A 19,271-nucleotide genomic window follows, 5' to 3' on the forward strand; every position below is an offset into this window, starting at 1 on the left:
ACAACAAAGTTTCACTGATGATGAATTCCTGGATGCTAGAAGCACTCCAGGAAGCAAAGTCATGACATTACAAGAAAAGGTTGAATTGAAGTCTCTAGCTGAGGTTGCTCATAGGTGGATAATGCATTTTGTAAACAGAAGACATAATTTATGGTATTGATAAATACAGTACAGTACTATAAATGTATTCTCTCTTATTTATAGTTTTCCTAATAACATTTTCTTTTCTCTAACTTAATTTTGTAAGAATACAGTTTATAATGCATATAGCATGCAAAATATGTGTTAATTGAATATTTATGTTATTATGTTATTGATAAGGCTTCCAGTCAACAGTAGGCTATAAGTACTTAAGTTTTGGTTGAGTCAAAATTTTATACACAAATTTTGAATTGTGCAGGGAAACGACATCACTCACCCTCATGTTATTCAAGTGTCAACTCTCCACATACAGTACACACACACACACACACACACACACACACACACACACAAACACTAATCTAAAGAAAATAAGAAGTATTATTAGACAAAATAGATTTTTAAGGCAAAAAGTAATATGACGAAAAGGATTCCCTCACCAGTAAGATTAAAATAAAATGAAGTCTGAGAGCATATAAGATTTTCTAAACATTTACAAAACAGAACTTGACACAGACAGTTTGACAAATCCATAATTACAGAGAAAGAATTTTCATTATAACTCAAGAATTAAGAGACCAAGCACATAAAAAGTCTACGAATGTAAAAATATGAGTAACATCATTAAATTTATCTATTGAACATCTATAGAACCCTGATTTCAACATTTAAAGAATACTATTCTTTCCTAAAACTGGACATATAAACCAAGTCTCCGCAAATACCAAGGAGTTAAAATCATACAGACCAAGAATAAGATGCATTCTAAAAGTAGCATTCAGTGAACAGAAAAAAAGTTCTTAGAATTGAAACATGGCAGAAGAAAAAACTCAGTAGAATGTGTGGAAGATAAAACTGAAAAAAACCTCTCAGCAAGTAGAACAAAAACACAAAGAAGTAGAAAGTAGGAGAGAAAAGCTAAGAATCTTAGAGCATCAGTCTAGTACTTCTAACATTCCCAAAATAGAGATTCAAAAGAGAGAGAGAGAGAGAACAGAGGTATTTTTTTTCCCTTGGGGGAAAAAAAAGAGTAAGTCAAACTGAAGCCCTCTGACTCAGGAAACAGACATGAAAATGTCTGTCAAAGCCAGGATGCCTGCTGACACCACGCTGTGCTTCTAACCTGAATGCAGCATCCCACGGGAACCTGGCTCAGATGCTTATTTGTGCTTCACTTGTCATGACCCTGGGATGAAGAAGCTGCTGATCCCTCCTCCATGCCCAGCTACAGAAGCATATTCCCCTGATCATTTTCCTGCTAGACATCCTATGTCTGACTCACACTAGGACCTCACCAGATACCTTGACACACTCGTGACCTGGTCACTCTGACTTCCTCAGAAGGGGCTTTTAAAAACTCTTCAAAAACCAAACTCAAACTATGATCCAAATATTCTACTCAGCTTATTTTCTTCTGGAAATAGTGTCCTTTCATTACAATGCTAGGTTTGAGCTTATTTTTGAAATTTTATGCATAAGTGATCGAACTCTAAAGAAAAGCAGGGACATAGTTCACATAAGTCAGGGTGGTGGAATAAAGTAAAGAACGATGGGGCGAGAGAAAGGGGGTGCTCTGGAATAAAGTAAAGAACGATGGGGTGAGAGAAAGGGGGCTCCTGCATAATTTGATAGTAGGGTTCACTGTGAAGATGTTGTGAGTGCATGGTGCTTGCTTGGTTATTGTTGTTGAACTTGTTCATATAGATAAGACTTTATACATTCTAATGGCTCGTGAGACATTTAGACTCGTTTTTTAAAGAGCATGAACAGGTAGAGTATATTCCAGTAAGACATTTTAACATCTGAAAATCAAATCCTACCACCAAGTATTTGGGAATGATGAGTAAGTCACTGTTTTTGCTAAGTGTGAGTCACACCTTTTGAGAGCATGTTCATTGGCCAAATGGAAATCAATACCAGCATGCAGAGGGAAAAATTAAGATAGTGGATGTGGTCGATTCTGTTATTGTTCCAAATATTCACTGTCCTTTTCTGTGAGAGATTGATACTTCCTACTCCATTGAGGTCAGGCTTGCTCAAGGACTTGCCAAATGGCATTCAAGTGTAAGTGACATGTGCCACTCCTGAGTGGAACCTTAAAAGCATGCTGTGGTTCTGTTCCCCATGAGGCCGGCAAACCCCAGACTCCTTCATTCTGAGCTGTTCCTCCAGTCTGGGTCTTAGAATTACAGCTGACCAACAGTAGATAAGACTGTGAGCAAGAATATTCTTGTAAGTTGAGTCGCTTGGGGTTATTAGGCTAAGCTTCAGTAAACTGCTCTACAGAGAACTCACTAATGAAGAGCAGGATAAAACAGAAGTCTAAGGTTACAGCATGTGATGAAAGCATTTGACTCCCTTATCTAAGGCCTGGGTATGTTGAGAGACAGAGACGAATATTAGACGAAGGTGGCAAATCCAATTTAAAGAGGATGACAGATAGTACGAGGTACCACTAACAGTGGAAGAGTATCTGATCGAAGACACAGGGCAAGGGTCGGCCTTGGGGATGAAAGAGAAAGCACCCTGTCAGAGACAGCCACAACAGGAGAGAATTGGTAAAAGTAGAGTTGAAAAAAGGAAATTCAAGCAAGAAGGAAGAAGATGGTCCCCACTTTTTGAGATTAGAGGTAAGGATAGCTACTGGGAGTGAGATGTGGACATGGGGTGAATAAGGTCCCCGAAGGTGAGGCTGGTTTGGAAGAATCTATGTGCATGCTGGCACTTCACTTCCTCATGGTCAGTCAGTGAAATGTTGACCCAGCTTATTTGCCAATCACAAAACTTTGCTATTGGTTGGATATTTAACATAATAAAAATGAAGAGGTCTTTGCTTTCTTACTAGCTTGTAGGTGTATAAATTCCAACTGGCCTTAGAACTGTTTTTTCTATCAATATTTGGAGAAAATGAGTACAACAAACTGTAGTCTTTTCAAAGAACACAGAAAGAAAATTTTTCTAGGCATAATACAGTAATTTGCCATAAATTGTTAAACTGTATTTTGTTTTTTAGGTATATCGGGGTTTCTGAATTTTTACAAAAGAGATGTTAAGATACTTATAATAACGTGTGATTGAATAGGTGAATTTAAGGAAATAAATGATTTGGAAAGAGATATTGCTCAAATTAAATTTGACCACAAGAGTTGTTAAATCTTTTATTATTAGTTGTGCTAACCTCATTATGCAACTGAACTATTTAAGCCTTTGCTTTCAGATTCATTCAGGCTTACTTATAAAATTGTATTTCTTTCCACACAACATTTTTTGCATGCAATTTTCTCCAAATTCTTTTACTGCAAATCTAGAAATCTAATAGTGCAATGTAATCTGTGCTAAATTAATTTTTAAAAATTTGTTTCATAATCACCCTGGTAAAAAGAGGTTCTAAGCCATTTGGAGCAGTGGTTGGACGAAATCTTCTCCTTCTCCACGTTTCAGATCTATTTTCTCTTGTGATTTTCCCATTTTGGGGAGGTGGAGGAGGAATAGGCATCATGTAGCTGTTAATGTTTGGAAGTTGATATGAATTCATTCTCTGTGAATTGCTCATGGAGTTCCTGAACTTCATCACTGCCTTCTTGCCCTGTAATCATATTTCATCATGTAAGAACCAATGAAACAGAATCACCGACTCAATGTAACCCAAAATTAAAGACAAGTCTATATGATTGACATTGCATGCAAACACAACTGATACCAATAGGCAAACTCAAAACACTCCAGACTGTTGAAAAATGACACTTTGTGGTATCTGCAGCAAATTAAATATTCATAAAATTTTAACCTTATGTGATATTTTTTAACTATCATAAAGTGATGACATTCTTATAATACTTTTGAAGTTTTTCGTCAACAATTAGTTAAATCCAATAAAAGTAAACAACTTAAAATTAAGAAGTTTGAAGTGTCCTTCAAAGCAGAGCTTTAGTATACTTAGCAATAGGAAATTAGTACTTCTTTCATATTCTGATTTCAGGCATCTAGGTATTAGAATATCCAGGGTTTGCAAAGCTGAAAACAAACTGGCATGTTTAGCATAAATTACTCGTGTACTATTTAGAATAAACTATTACCACATTTACAGAGGAAAAATTAAGGTATTTATCAAAATTTTAAGGTACATACCTTTTGACCTAGAAATTCTGGTGTTAGGAATAAATCCTGCACAGGTAACTATACAAGTTCACTGATATAAATGTGTATAAGGATACAAATACACACGTGCACAAACATACTTCCGAATATATAAGGAAGTTAGTTGAAAAAAATGTAACATCATACAAGTCCATCAATAAAAGAATGTTTAAATGTTGCTTTGTTCATATGATAGATCTCACCAGATTCATGTTAAAAATAAAAACATGAATCTATATATTTTGAAATAAAAAGGTTCTTTATGGTGTGACCATAAATTTCTTTTAAGTATTTTATGTGTGAATTCTGATTTAAAACAAAAATGACTGAAAAAATTTGAATGAGGGGCTGCCTTTAGGGATATATCTTCATATTGTTTTAGAGTTTAGTCAGCATGTATTACCTTATTCATTAAAAAACACCAAAGGCATAACCAATTATTACATTTGTCAGTTTTAAGTGAGTCACTGAATGTTCACAAATTGGTAATTTTTGTGTATCTGAGGTAGTTTTCCAAATTTAAGGAATATTTAAGTATGTTTATCTATTTTGCACCAATCTATTTATGTTTATACACTATAAAGTTATCTTGTACTTATGTTTATTTTTAAATTTCTAATTAATTTTTTGCTAACTTACTTAGTTTTTTTTTTTTGAAACGGAGTTTCGCTCTTGTTACCCAGGCTGGAGTGCAATGGTGCGATCTCGGCTCACCGCAACCTCTGCCTCCTGGGTTCGGGCAATTCTCCTGCCTCAGTAGCTGGGATTACCGGCACACACCACCATGCCCAATCACTTAAAGGCTTAAAGTTCTTAGTTTAGTCAGGTAAAATTGCTTAGCAGATCTTAGTACTAATTATAGTAATTTAGTCTTTCTCATGTAAGTAGGTTTCTGGGGAACTTTAATCAAAGGAGAATGAAGCTGTACAAATACTTTAATTTTACTGTTTGTATCTTTTTTCAGTTCCTCATATCTGTTTCCGTTTGGTTTAGTTGAAGAATGGCTGCGTTTAACCAATACAGTGAGGATTCATTATCAATAAAAGTCCAAAGAGGATTACTTTACAATAATAAATATCATTAAAAAAAAACAGGCTATTCCCTGGAGAAAATTTCTCCAAGTAGAACTAATAAAACCACAATTTCTCATCAGCCATAATTGCATAATTCAGAGGACAAGGTGGTACAAATAGCAAAGCTCTGACTCAGGGAAAAAATCTTTTTCTTAATAGTCATATAAGAGAATGGAAATAGAAATATAGAATATCACAATTTCAGCCAGTGCTTCATATTTATATAAACCATTTTGGTTTGGTTTGGTTTTATTTCGTTTGGCTGACTTGGATTGGTAACATTAAAATAACACATTACAGATTTTTTTTTTTTTTTTTTTTTTTTTTGAGATGGAGTTTCACTCTTGTTACCCAGGCTGGAGTGCAATGGCATGATCTCGGCTCATGGCAACTTCTGCCTCCTGGGTTCAAGCAATTCTCCCACCTCAGCCTCCCAAGTAGCTGGGACTACAGGTGTGCGCCACCATGCCCAGCTAATATTTGTGTTTTTAATAGAGACGGGGTTTCACCATGTTGACGAGGATGGTCTCGATCTCTTGACCTCGTGATCCACCCACCTCGGCCTCCCGAAGTGCTGGGATTACAGGCTTGAGCCACCACGCCCAGCCCTCTTAGTTTGTATTTTAATATGCCTATTGCTGAACAATTATTTTGTATAAGGAGAAGTTATCCTCCAAGTATCTCTCATTGCTAAATGAGCAAAAGGAACTTACAAGTGAAGGGCATTGAAAGCCCATATTTTGACTGAAAAAATTCTACTAACAGAAAGAGATTTAAGCAGATATTCACCAAGGAGTTTACAATTGTTAGAATGGTTTATATTGCATTGTGTCATGCTCTAACTTTTCTTTTCTCGTATTTTCCAATTTTTCTGTAATGGGGTATATTTATATTGTAATAAAAAATAAAAATAAGTAAAAAATAATAGGAAAAAGAAAATCAATGAATCTAGAACTTTTTGTGTCTAGGGATTTAAAAAAAATTATTTCTGAGTAGGTATCAGTCAATTGCATGCCTTGTTTGGAAACGACTTACCAATTTTTCAGATAAATTAACAGTTTTTTTTTACCTTGCTGGTTTTAGTTTGACAGCATTTTGGACATCTTTTCATGCTAGTGCAAGTAATTCTACTTTATACTCTTTAAATGTTCTTTAATATAACAAAACAAGTTAAAAGAATACCTTATTACTTAGATAACTTCTCATTGTTCACTACTGCAAATACAAAAGATTATTGAATCTATTTCTTTACACATATGTGTGTATTCCTAGGATAAATTCCTACTCGTTAAAATGCTTGAGCACATTCATTTAAAATGGTGATATATATTTTCATATTGCCTTCGTGAATGTTTGTACCAATTTCTACTTCTACCAATAATATATGAGAAACTCTCCTTCTAAAGACATTCATTTTCAACCAAGTCATTATTATCTCAAATAGTCTGTTTTTGACCAAATCACTTTTTTCTAAATTAAAGACTCTAACTTCTGCTACTTAGCAAAGTTCAACCTACTTCTATCTGTTGTACCTTCAAGTGCTTTCCAAAAGTATACACCTTACTCTTTTAAAGAGCAATAAGAATGTATTGGGTGCTCACTACATGCTCAGCAATGATGCAGAATACTATTCTTCTTTAAGAGTTTCTTCTCTGATTTTATATTAAATCATTTTTGTCATCAATGCTGTTGAAAAAAATTACATGTAAAGACATAATCACAGTATATTTTTTCTGTGAACATTACATTATAAGTGCCAATAAGTTAGTTTTGTCTGTCTTAATGCCTAAAGCAGTACCTAGGCCGCAGTAAATGCTCAATAAATATTTACTAAATGAAAGTGAGTTTAGCCAGTTGACATTATTGTGGAATTGATCTCAATCTTGTCAGCACATGAAAGCTACCATTAGCTGCCTGTCCCTCAATAACTCATACCCCAAAAACTTGAAACAGGAAAAGGCCCTGTAAAGATTCAATTAGTAAATCCATCCAGTGGCACAGAATGGATTTGAAAAATCACATTAAAGAAAAAAAAAAAAAAAACTGCTCCCAGCCAGCAGAGCTTAAATAATACCTGATTGAAGGTGTTCACATATCTGATGGGACAATCTATTGATCAAAGTAGAATTAATAATTATGGAACTTAAAAAAAAATATAATCAACTTGGCAAGCATGGAACACACCCATCTGAATACTATCTAGGGGAGAGGAAATCCTACCTATTGGACGTTGAATATTTCTAGTCCTAACGGCAAAGTTACCACTGGAGGATACAGAGGGTTTTAGCCAAAGACGTTGAATTTTCTGGTACCTTTGGCTAGCCCATTCCCAAGATGAGATGGGAGTATCAGGCCACCTAAGCCTGATAGAATTAACACTCTATTGCACTGTATCTCCTCATTCTGATTCCATGCTCACTAGGCAACATTCTCATTGTGATTTGGCTTCTCATACATGTCTGCCAACTGGGGGAGAATGCACTTCTTCTATAAATTTTTACTATGGCATCTCTTGGTGAATAAATGGCCCCTGAATATCATTGAGTTTCCTATTTTCATTTATTATACAGAGAAAAATGAGCTTATTTTGAGTTCATTTAGTTAGCCTGGGCAATCTCGCAAGATGTGACTATTCCTGGACCCTGGTTAAAACAGGAAATCTCTGGGCCTTCAAAGTGGAGATCAGAGCCTAGAAAGTGTCAAACTAATTGACACATGGCTCAACAAGTTTCTGCCTAACTGTAAGCAGTCTTCCTTAGACGAAACATCACCACTTTTGGATAATTTCTCTTGGTTTCTGGAAAACTATTATTCAATTAACTGAAATAAGGTTTCTGAAAAGTGCTTTAGAAGCTGAAAAGCACATGAAGTGGATAAATATAGTAGTATTTTTAGAGTTGTATTTATACTTTTACTGTTAAACACAATAATTTGTCTGAATTAATTTCTTAATGTCAAAGTTATTTGTCAATTAAAATAAAAATATCTTAATTTCATATCTGTGTTTTCTAAGAAATGGAATATATTTCCTTTGAACATAGTGACGATCGTACTTATGTCTCAGGTTTCTTTGTAAGTTGGCAAAATTTTCTTCATGTTGGAAAAATTAACAATACCCTCCCTAATTAGTGAATGTACTAATTCTTCCTCCCTATTTAAGAAATTCATGTTTCATGGTTGCCATCCTTCCTTCCTGTGATCTATTAAAATAAGTGAAAATTACCTGAGATATAACCTTGAAAGGGAAGTAGAATCAAGCTCCTATGTATGATTAACTCAGCATTTTTTAAAAATGGACATTCTTTTCCTTCTGTATTCAACCTTCTAAAAGTCAAACTTGAAGCAATTTCATACATTGATGGGAAACTAAGTCGGCATGCAAATGCAAACCTATTCTTGGAAAGTTTAACTTTCTAGGTTTCATGCATATAAAATTTGGAAGAAGTCAACACTAGGTCTTTTCTGATAGAAGTCATATCTGGTTAAGAAAAGTTTTCCCCTTGTTTTTCAATCAACCTTTCAAACTAATGAGAAATCACCATACATTTTTACCAATCTATTTCTTACTTTTTTTGCTCAGTGACCCAAATTACAGGCCTTCCCATTTAAATAAGACATAATTAATCACATGTAGTAAATGTTTTATACATACATAATTTTCACTGTGTAGATTATAATCAGATATAATACCTTGAAAACTGTGATAATCTATAACATTCCATTCAAAAATTAAAATATATTTATTGAAAAAAATAACATTTACCCCAATGGGAAACAGAGCTTCATTTTCCAGCAATGAGGTTTTTGATCTGAACCTTGAAGTTACCTTTGGGACAGTTTCTACTGCAGGATTACTGGGAAGAGGCTGTAATCGAATAGGAGGCTGCATATTTCCTGGAGCAGTATATGGTCGAGGGGCTGTCTAGACAATTAGAGGAAAAAATTCCATTTATATTAGTACCTTGACATGTTTCCAGAACCAATTAATAACCCAATAAATTGCCTAGAGTAATTAATGGTGCCTTTTTACTGAACAGATTAAACTTTAATTATGTCCTTGCATTATACATACCCTTATGACCCAAAGTATTTGTTAAAACATATGGTGTTGAAGTCCTCTACATAACTAAATGCCACAATTATAGAGTACTCTAGACAAAGGAGATGTCCTCCTTTACATTCCTGTATTTTTATTCATACTGCAAACTTGCTGATAATAATTTATGCTGCTCATACAATGGTTTTGCTCAATTTAATGTTACATTGAATAATGTTCCTATTTTAGGGGTCTAAAAGGATATTATTGGAATGGACTCATTTCTGTCTAAATGTCTTCAATATAAACTCTACTCTGAATCTTTTAAGCCTTAAGAGTGGTGCCGAAGTAAAAGCAGACAATATAATGCAAACAAAAGAGGAAAGGAAATGCATTGCAATTTATTCAATGGCATCCTTGAAATACTAGGAAAACAAAAATAAAAAACTGTAACTGGCAACTTTGGAAACTATTATATAAAATGGGATACGTTTTCTACACTGGATATTTTCCATTTGTCCCTGTAGATCTACTGCTCACCTTCTCTGGCCCGACCTAGACTCTGGGAGTCATTCCTTTTGGGACTGTACCAACTAAGCTCAGGATTTCAGCTGGAGTCCACCAGTGAGAGGCATTAGGAGGAGATGAGATTCGGCTCTTTCTTCTCCTTGACTGACCCTGCAGGGTCATAATGAGCCAGCTGGTTCCGTCTCCCAAAGACCACAGCTGGGAAGCCCTCTCCCAGCTACAGGTACTTGCAGCTGGTTCTGGTATCCAATTCCTCTGTTCCCCCATTAGGCCTGGGTGCTGTGGCTTCTGATATGCCGACCATAACAGGCTTAGCATCCCTAGTTGGTTCTCTTTAGCCCTGCCTACTTCTTTGTAAATAGTTTATTAAACACCTTCTAATTACACTATTTGTTTGAGCCATCTGCCATCTGCCGAGCCCACTGACTGATGCATTTTCTAATCAAGAATATACTGCAGCAAATATCAAAAGTGCCAGTATAGTTCATTAGAAGTTCCTTTTGGGGCATTGAAAGAATATTGTTAGTTTAGTATAAAGATTAGCAATGTGGCTGGGTGCAGCGGCTCACACCTATAATTCCAAAACTTTGGGAGGCCAAGGTGGGTAGATCACTTGAGCCCAGGAGTTGCAGATCAGCCTGAGCAATATGGTCAAACCTTGTCTCTACAAAAAATACAAAAATTAGCTGGGTGTGGTGGCATGCATCAGCTACTTGGGAGTCTGAGGTAGGAGGTCACCTGAGCCCAGGCAGGTCAAGGCTGCAGTGAACCAGGACTGTGCCACTGCACTTCACCCTAGGCCAGAGTGGGATGTTATCATAGAAAAAAAAAAAGATTAGCAATATGTCAAAAGTAGAATAAATAAGACTTTTGACCCAACTGTTCTAATACAATAGTAGAGAGCCTATCAAGAATAGTACATACATATTTAGGTGGGAGAGTGAGAAGGATGGTATTTAAGTGACTCATGATTAAGGTTTAATATATCACTTTAAAGAATGGTGAACAAGAAGTGTTCAGCTCTGGAAAAGTGTGTGTACATACATTAAAAAATGATGATAAGGCAGCTCCTACTGCCAAAAACCAGCCTTAGAAGTTAGGTTTGAGAAGCATGTCCTAAGTTGCTAAATCTCTGATTTTATTAAATCTACATTTGTTGAATTCCCACCATGGAAACCATGACAACATAAAAAGTAATTTTTAACATCTAATGGCAACACAAAACAATTAGTGCCAAATGAACCACACAAATACTGTCAAACAGACAATAAACTACCTGAGAACAGAACTTAGAAGCAAAAGTTCTTAGGAACTTTAGGGCAAGTCAAAGAGGCTAATAAAATTTAAAGTTTCACAGAAGCAGTTAGATTTTATCCAAATGGTAAACAAGAGAAGAAAATGGATAAGCAAAAAAGAAGGATGAATTTGAACATCCAACGCAGAAGAGAGCTGGTTGTGAGCAAGACATGGGAAGAGTAGCAAAGATAATATTCTCTAATACCTGTCTTCTTTTCTTCATTAGCAACAGAATTTTTATCTGGGAACATGGTTACTGTGAATAAAGGTTATATTTCCCAGCATCCCTTGCAACTCTTTGTAGATGTATGCCTCAGTTTGGGCCAATAAGATGTGAGCAGAAGTGACAGATGAGACTTCCAGATCATATGCTTAGAGAGAAGACATATGCTCTCACTTTACCCCTTCCCTCTGGCTGAAATATCCAAATGGTGATATACCATCTTGGCTTTTGTGGATAAAAGCAACACTCTAAGTTTGGTAGATCAGCCAAAAGGAGTCTGGGCTTTTGATGACTTCATAGAGTTGAGATGGCATGTCAGCTGAGACTCATGTATATGCTTGGATGGGGAGGGGACCCTTTTGTTTATTCTAATGTTATTATATTTATGGTTCCCATACACAAACCTGTATCACGACCAATATGAGAAGCCAAGTGAATTGACCAAAGCAGCATTTGGTTTAAAGAAACAAAAGATAAGCCTGCATGGACCAAAGGTAAAAGGTCTTAAAACCTGCAAAGAGAAATTAGAATGAACAACGGAATCAGATTACCCAAAAGAGTTCTTTTGAGCTTCGTAAAACAAATATGCCTCAAGACGCTCTCCTGTCAAATAATGAAACTGAACACAAAAACTTGAACAATCTATTGTAGAAATTTAAGGGAACAGTTTACTGCAAACTAGCACATGATCTATTGGCTGTTGTGCTCTAAATTTTACTTCCCTACATTTGCATATAGATATCATTCAGTTAGATGAATGTGGCAGTCAAATGTTTAACTGATTACATTTATCTCCAAAAACAAATCTGCACCATTAGCTAACAGCTGTGAGCTACAAATTGTTGTAGTTCACATCAGAAGCCACCTTAAATTCGTTATATTTTAAATTGTGTGTAACATATTTTCTTGGAATAAATATGGCACTGTAGCTTAACATTCTCAAAACCATACCAGAATATGAATTGAAATTAACTGCCTGGTGATCACTCAGCTTAGCTATTTCTAATACTTAGTAGAAGATCTGTAGCGGTCCATGTTCCAAGCATATGCAGAATTAGTTGAAATGATTTTTCATAGTTTTAATGGGAGTGGTACAACTAAAAATCTGTATGCTGTTTTGAAAGTTTAGTTTACCAAGGGCACTAACATTGTATTGGATGTTTCCTTGTTCATTTAAGAAAGTTAAAAAAGAAAAAAAAATCAATGGCAATGTCTCAAAAGGATTATCTTTATCTCAGGGACACCTGGAGATTGTGAGTCAAATTTAAAGAATATTATCCAGATTGGAAAAAAAAAAAAAGGTGGGGGGAAGAGGATTTGGATTTCTGTAAAATGGGAACTATTTAATTCCAAGATCACAGTAGGTATCCCTTAAGGTGCAAAAGCACCATCAGGGCTGGCCACGTGAAGAATCCTGGCTTACCAGAGAGAAAGTTTTTTGAAGCTGGTGTCAGTGTTTCCTGTAATTTTAAAATTACTTTTTCACTCCTATAACATTAAGATCTACTGGATGTCTCATAAACTATTTATTGAGGGTGTTCAGCTGGAAAATTGAAAAGAAAGCCTTTCAAGGATTTTTCCTCTCTGAAACAGGTGGGAAGACAGAAAACAGCACTTGATTATTTCTTTTGTTTCACTCAGGTTAAGCTTTTGAGAGTCTAGTGAATTTGCCATCCAGTAAAAGAATATGTACATATACACATTCAAATCAAACCTGGAAATAGGGTGACAACAAAGGAAAGACGGTTGCTTTTCATCATCTGAGCTGTTCATCAAGAAATGTCAAAACATATTTACCCTTTGAAAAATGTCAAAGGCTTAACACTATATGTGATGAACCTACTTCAATAATCTGTGAAAGCATTGCAATTTCTCCATAAATGTTTTGCAATTCAGAAAAAGTTCATGCTAACAAGAAAATATATTAGGCTACACAAAGCAGAATGAAGATATAATCAAGCAATTCATTTACAACTTAAACTATCAACCTCCAGCAAATGTGTTACAAATCTTTTCCTGTATCTATATTATTCCAAGGTACTTTACCTTCCCTCAAGCAAATACCACATTTAGGTTAGAAACAAATCAACCTGGAATAAAATATCAGTGTTTAGTTTCTTCAGATAGAATTTCTGCACATTTAATTATTTTTATCTTAGAGTATGTGCACAGACTTTTAATAAAAGGAGCTCAAATGTGTTTAGTGTTTAGCCCAATATGCTATATGGTGCCACTGAATTTATACAGATAAGCTGGAAGTAGAGGGAACAGCAAGAACAAAATCTAGAGGTCAGAAAATATGGAATATGTATAGAACAAATAGTGGTTCAATTTTTCTGTATTGAAGGGTGCTAAAGAGTAATCATGCAGAAAAAAAATTGGAATAGCTAACTTGAGGTTCTATGGTTTAGGGTCTTAAATGTCATTTGGGAGTTTGGGCTTTTCTAAAGAGAATATGGGCCAGGGAAAGTATTTAGATATCTAAGTAACATAAGTAATCTGCACTTCCAGAAAACTAATCTAGCATTAATGAGCAAAATTGATTTAGCAGTAGTGATATTGACTAGAAGTGAGACATTCAAGAGAGACAGAGTTGAACTCATATAAGACTATATTTTCATTCAGTAGGACTGGCAGGATTATGCAGACATGCTCCCAGAGAGTATCCTTTCTGAGAATAAGAAATAATAAATTAATTAGCTGGGATACTGCATAACAAAGTGTTTAATATTACTCACCAGTGCTAATGGACTAGAATGTCCTTCATCAACCAGAATACGATGGCCACGATTAGTCTTTGGGCCAACTGGGGGATGGGGAGACAGGATTGGCATGTTATTTTCAACAGATCTTCTTGTGTGCTCTCCCTAGAATAACAAAGCAATTTAGCAAATAGATGCAGAGTTAGTAATCTAGGTTAGATTTGTGCCTGACGTGAAAGAAATACTATATAACTAAAGAAATCCAAGAGTTACTTTTGAGGCCTCTCATGGTAGTTAGGAAAAGTTTCCACAGCTTTGTTTAGGAGTTAGGTGGTGGTAAAAGGCAAAAAATTGAGTCTACTTTAGCTGTACTCAAAGAAATAACTGCAAAAGCAGTGTATCCTCCATTTTAGCAGTAATATTTGTTAATTTGCTTTAAGCAGAACACTACAAAAAGCATAAATGAGCATGAGCTTTACTACCGTGGTCAGTAGACTACCAAAAGTAGTACTTTTCTAACTTAGAAAATAAATAATTCCATTAGGCAAAAAGTGTCCCACATTTTAAGAAAAGGAAAGCTAAAATATATCTTGTGCCAAATTCAGTAATAAAGTGAAAATTGTTACAAATAAAAATCATAGGAAGAGGCACAAGAGTAACACATCTCCGACAATGCTACAAAATGCCCATGTACTTCCTGCAGTGGTTTGGCTACCTGAGCCACTGTGAATAACACACAGCAACTTTTCCTGCTTCATGCAATGTGAGTGACTCTTTTTTTCAGTAACCATTTTTCTCCATCAACATTTCAGCAGATAAATTATAGAATATATGATTCAGTCCTTGATGTAGAACAATATTGGCAAAGTTGGATTAACCACAAATCTCTACACACCAACTCTTTGATCTTGAAAAACTGACCCATCTTCTGCCATTTAAAAACACTTTTGTAACAAAATTATCTTCTCACCCTGATAAAATAGACCTAAATGCATCATGCAAGGGTGAAAAATTACTGTTTCTTATAGCAAGTTATTCTACAGAAGCTTTACAAAATATTCATCAGTTTGTGAAACATCTTAGGCCACACATTGGTAATACTACAGCATACAGAAAATTAAGAACAACATGTGATTATGAATGACTCAAGAAATTAAGTAAAACTGTCAACCTAAATGGAAATCTTGAATGTAACTGAATCTCTCATCTCTTGATTCAAGTTTATTTATTTCCTACATTCACTGCAAAGAAGATATATTTAAAAAATAGAAAACAAGGACTTGAAAATGACTTTTACTAAATGTCTACATTTTATCATGCTTTCTTTTGCTAAAGAGAATCCTTTCTACCATATAGTTCCAAGGGTCACATTCAAATGAAAATATGCCATTGTTTCATTCTTAAAAAGCCCTGTTTTCAATCAGGTTGAAAACATTACCATCCATTTTTACCTTCTTAAGACACGAACATACATCTCTTGACCACTATCACAAGAATTATAAAAGCAAAAGAACATTTTCAAGCTTGTCTTTGAAAGGTTTGTGCCTCATTAAAATTTATTTTGCAAAAACAGCTCCTATTTTTGTCACAATCTTCTGTAATGATGGTGGCTAGGATTTAGGCTTGGTGTAACCATCATTGAATCCAACTATGTTTTACTCAAAAGTAAAGTGTCCCAGGGAACTTGAATCATAGTTTCACTGTTTTTTTTTTTTTTTTTAAATCATAAAATAATACTATAAAGTAAAAGAGAGTTATATAGCTCCTTACCTTAAACCTCTGAATTCGCTCCTTCCTAGCTAAGGTCTCCAATTTCTTTTTTATTTCAAGCTGATGGTAACGCTAAGCATACAGGAAAGAATGAAGGAGAGAATCACATCAGTTATAGCAAAGACCTTTTTAGAGGAAAATAATTCCAACAGCTAACTATATTCTCAATTACCTCTCTTGTCATTGAGATGGAGAAGAATCACCTGCATCAGTGCACAAGAGGGAATATAAATTGGTGTAACTTTTTGGAAATTCAATTTTGAACATACATTAGGCAGTTAAAAGTGTTCATAACCTTTAACCCTTAAATTTCACTTCTAAACCTGTGGGAAATCTAAGTAATTTTTTTAAATGTCTTATGCACAAAGACACTGTCTGAAAGATTTTTTTTCCCTTTTTTCTTCAAAGCAAAAAAAATGCAGAAACGGCATGAAATATAAAAAGAATGGTTATATTTTGGCACATCCATATGATGGAATAATATATAATTGATCATTTAAGTAAGGTTCATACAGATTTTGTTTAAAAAATGGACAATGAACATAATGCAGGACAAAAGCAGGATACAGAATTTGTCAGAAATATAATTTATCAAGGTCATATTGTGTGTCTGTCTCTGTGCTAGGCAGGTGTTTCACATACATTATTTCTTCTTGATCGACTGTAATTGCCAGGTCATACCATTTTACAAACAAAGACCCTGAGGCAGAGGATAATGAACTTGCCCCAGGTCGTATACCCAGCCAGCGGAGGAGCTGTAATTTCACCCTTGGCCTATCTGACACTAACTTCCTGTGTTTTGCTTGTGTTTTTTTCACAAAACCATGATGTCCCTGTCACAACATAGTATGATTTTACTAAGGTAAAAATATGAATAGAAAAGAGACTAAAAGGAAATGCATCTTAACAGTAGTTGTCTCTGAAAGGAGGAATTGTATGTAATTATCTTTCTTTTTATGCCTTTTTTCCCCAAATTTTTTGTAATAATTATTCTATAATTTAAAAATAAGCCTTACATAAAAATAATCTGCCTACAAAGATAATTGAAATTAATCAGATGTATTTTAGAGTGTTTTATTCATTGGGCCTTTGAAAAAAGTGTTTCTCCTCTGTTCTTGGTTCCCTCCTGCTGCCTTAGGAATCCTGCAGACTCGATAATTCCCTATCATCAATCCTCTTCTTAATACTTCCCTTTCCTCCCTCTCTTCTTCTGATCTCCTACCCACTTATCATCAAAATGCTCAATTCACTATCAACATTTTTTCCATCTTCCATTTATTCCCAACTCACTGTAGTCATCCACATCTGCTGGCGTGCCACGTCCCTACCTCATCAACTCCTTTTACCAAGGCCGCCAATGTTTTCATCTTCTGGGTCAAACCTAATTTCCTTTTGTTCCCCAGGTGCTCATCCTATTTAACCATTCTGCAGTTTGTGAGAACCTTCCAGCTTCCAGGACACCATTCTACAGACATGTTTTTGACCACTGGAAGGTTTCTTTTCAGCCCATGTTGTTGTTCTTGATCTCCTGCAGTGCACATACCTCCAAACAGGTGAGAAACTCCTTCTTCTGAGCTCATTCTTCTCCCTCACTACTCCCTATTCAGTCAGCTTAATTCTTTCTCCCACTTGAGCTTCTCTGTAAGACAGCTGCATCTACCAGCATTACGGCTACTGCTGTTGGCTTGCACCCTTTGGCAATAGCTTCCTAATTGACCTCCCACCTCCAATCTTTTCCAGCTCATTAATCCATCTTCCACATTTTTAGCAACATCATCTTTCTAAAACAGCTCTGCTCATTTCTTTTACTCCCCTGCTGAAAAACATTTCATCGCCTCATCACCTACACCCCAAACTTACTTGAGAATTTAAGGCTCTCCAGAGACTGGGTACCAACTTATTGGAGAATGTCACTTCCTGCCACTCCTGCCAACTAACCCACTGTGCAGTCCAGCCTCTAGAGGGCTCCTTTCCATCTACTATGTTCTTTCACACCTCTGGAACTTCCTAGGTCTAGAACACCCTTCCCGCATTTTCATAGGAAGCTTGACTCGGTCTTCTAAGAGCAAGACCTCTGTTCAGCTTCCTCTGACTCCCACAGAGAAAAGTCATCCTTCTCTTCTCCGAGCCCCATCTATTTGGTCCTCTCTTCTAGCACTTAGTCACGTTTTTAATCCTACCTTGCAGCTAAAACGCACAGCCTCATACTGGCACATAGGACACCTGTAATTATTGCTTGTTAAATGAGTGAATGCATGAATGTTAATACAGCAGTATTAGCAAGGAGCAACAGCATAAACTAAATGTGGGACAAATGTGACAATTTAAAGATAAATATTGTTTGTTTCATTGTATTAATATATGCCATTCTATTATGTAAAAATTACATTATTTAGTATATTAGATACTAACATTTATCTAAAATATGTATTCAAAACTTTAGGAATCTGCAAATATTTAAATAATGGCATATTCAACAGTTATGATGTGTCACAATGTGTTAACTGAGATTTTGGAAAACTAGACTTCAAGGATTAAGACCAACAGAGAACTCAGTGCCTGTTGAGTAAATTTGAAACAATGTATTAATTAATTTTATGCTGCCTATTTATTGTTTTCACAGAAAAATTACAGCTGATACTTTTATAAGCAAGAATTTGGGGCCACAAACAATGATTCTATGTAAGTTGTGGACATGATATGACACAGAAAATGAATTTCTAAATTAACAGATTATACACATCTTAAGTGAACACCTCATTTACTTGATGTAGCATAATAATAAATATTTTCAGTGGCACTAGACTTAGTATTGGTTTACTGATGATTCTACAGTTGTTCATAAATGTTTATTGCACTCACAGGTCAATGGTTTTATGAGCCAAGTTTTCTGATTTACTGTTTTTTTGTGGTCAAGCCAAGAAGTTACATGCTTTTTCACAGAGATTGAAATGGTGTTGATGCTTGAAACTACAAGTACCATGGAGCAAGGCTGAAATAATTTATCAAATTAGCTAGATATCCCACTAAAGTGCCCTGTCAGATTAAAAAAAATATATTGTTGATGCTTGGTTTGTGCATCTATGTTGACCAGGATGGCCTATGGTAGGAGGGACAGCAGATGTTAAAATGCCTATTCCTTGAAATGTAACATACGGCTGAGCTTCAGAGCCTTAAAAGAATAGCAGATCTGAAATAATTCATGGCAGTGGAATTACTGATATTTAAACAGATGTCACTTTTTTTAGCAAATGGAAATTGAGGTACAGATGGTGAGGGCTGGTATGTTTTAGAGTAGCCATTGTGAATGAAAAATCTACATTTGGAAAATTAAATATCACAAAATATATAATGATGTCCATATT

At 35.3% G+C, this 19,271-nt stretch overlaps 1 protein-coding gene across 2 annotated transcripts in view; it reads right to left on the reverse strand.

The window, feature by feature from the left end:
* Positions 1-19,271, reverse strand: part of ERICH3 (glutamate rich 3) — a 109,879-nt gene that overhangs the window by 65,318 nt on the left and 25,290 nt on the right. For both annotated transcript variants that reach the window (XM_074381021.1, XM_010347526.3), the window contains exons 4-7: positions 15,907-15,978; positions 14,173-14,301; positions 9,115-9,273; positions 3,512-3,727 (exon numbers count right to left, since the gene is read on the reverse strand). In XM_074381021.1, the coding sequence (XP_074237122.1) occupies positions 3,512-3,727; positions 9,115-9,273; positions 14,173-14,301; positions 15,907-15,978 (576 nt within the window). The remainder of the gene's footprint in view (positions 1-3,511; positions 3,728-9,114; positions 9,274-14,172; positions 14,302-15,906; positions 15,979-19,271) is intronic.

The sequence above is a fragment of the Saimiri boliviensis genome, chromosome 11 (genome assembly GCF_048565385.1).
Source record: "Saimiri boliviensis isolate mSaiBol1 chromosome 11, mSaiBol1.pri, whole genome shotgun sequence".
NCBI lineage: Eukaryota > Metazoa > Chordata > Mammalia > Primates > Cebidae > Saimiri > Saimiri boliviensis.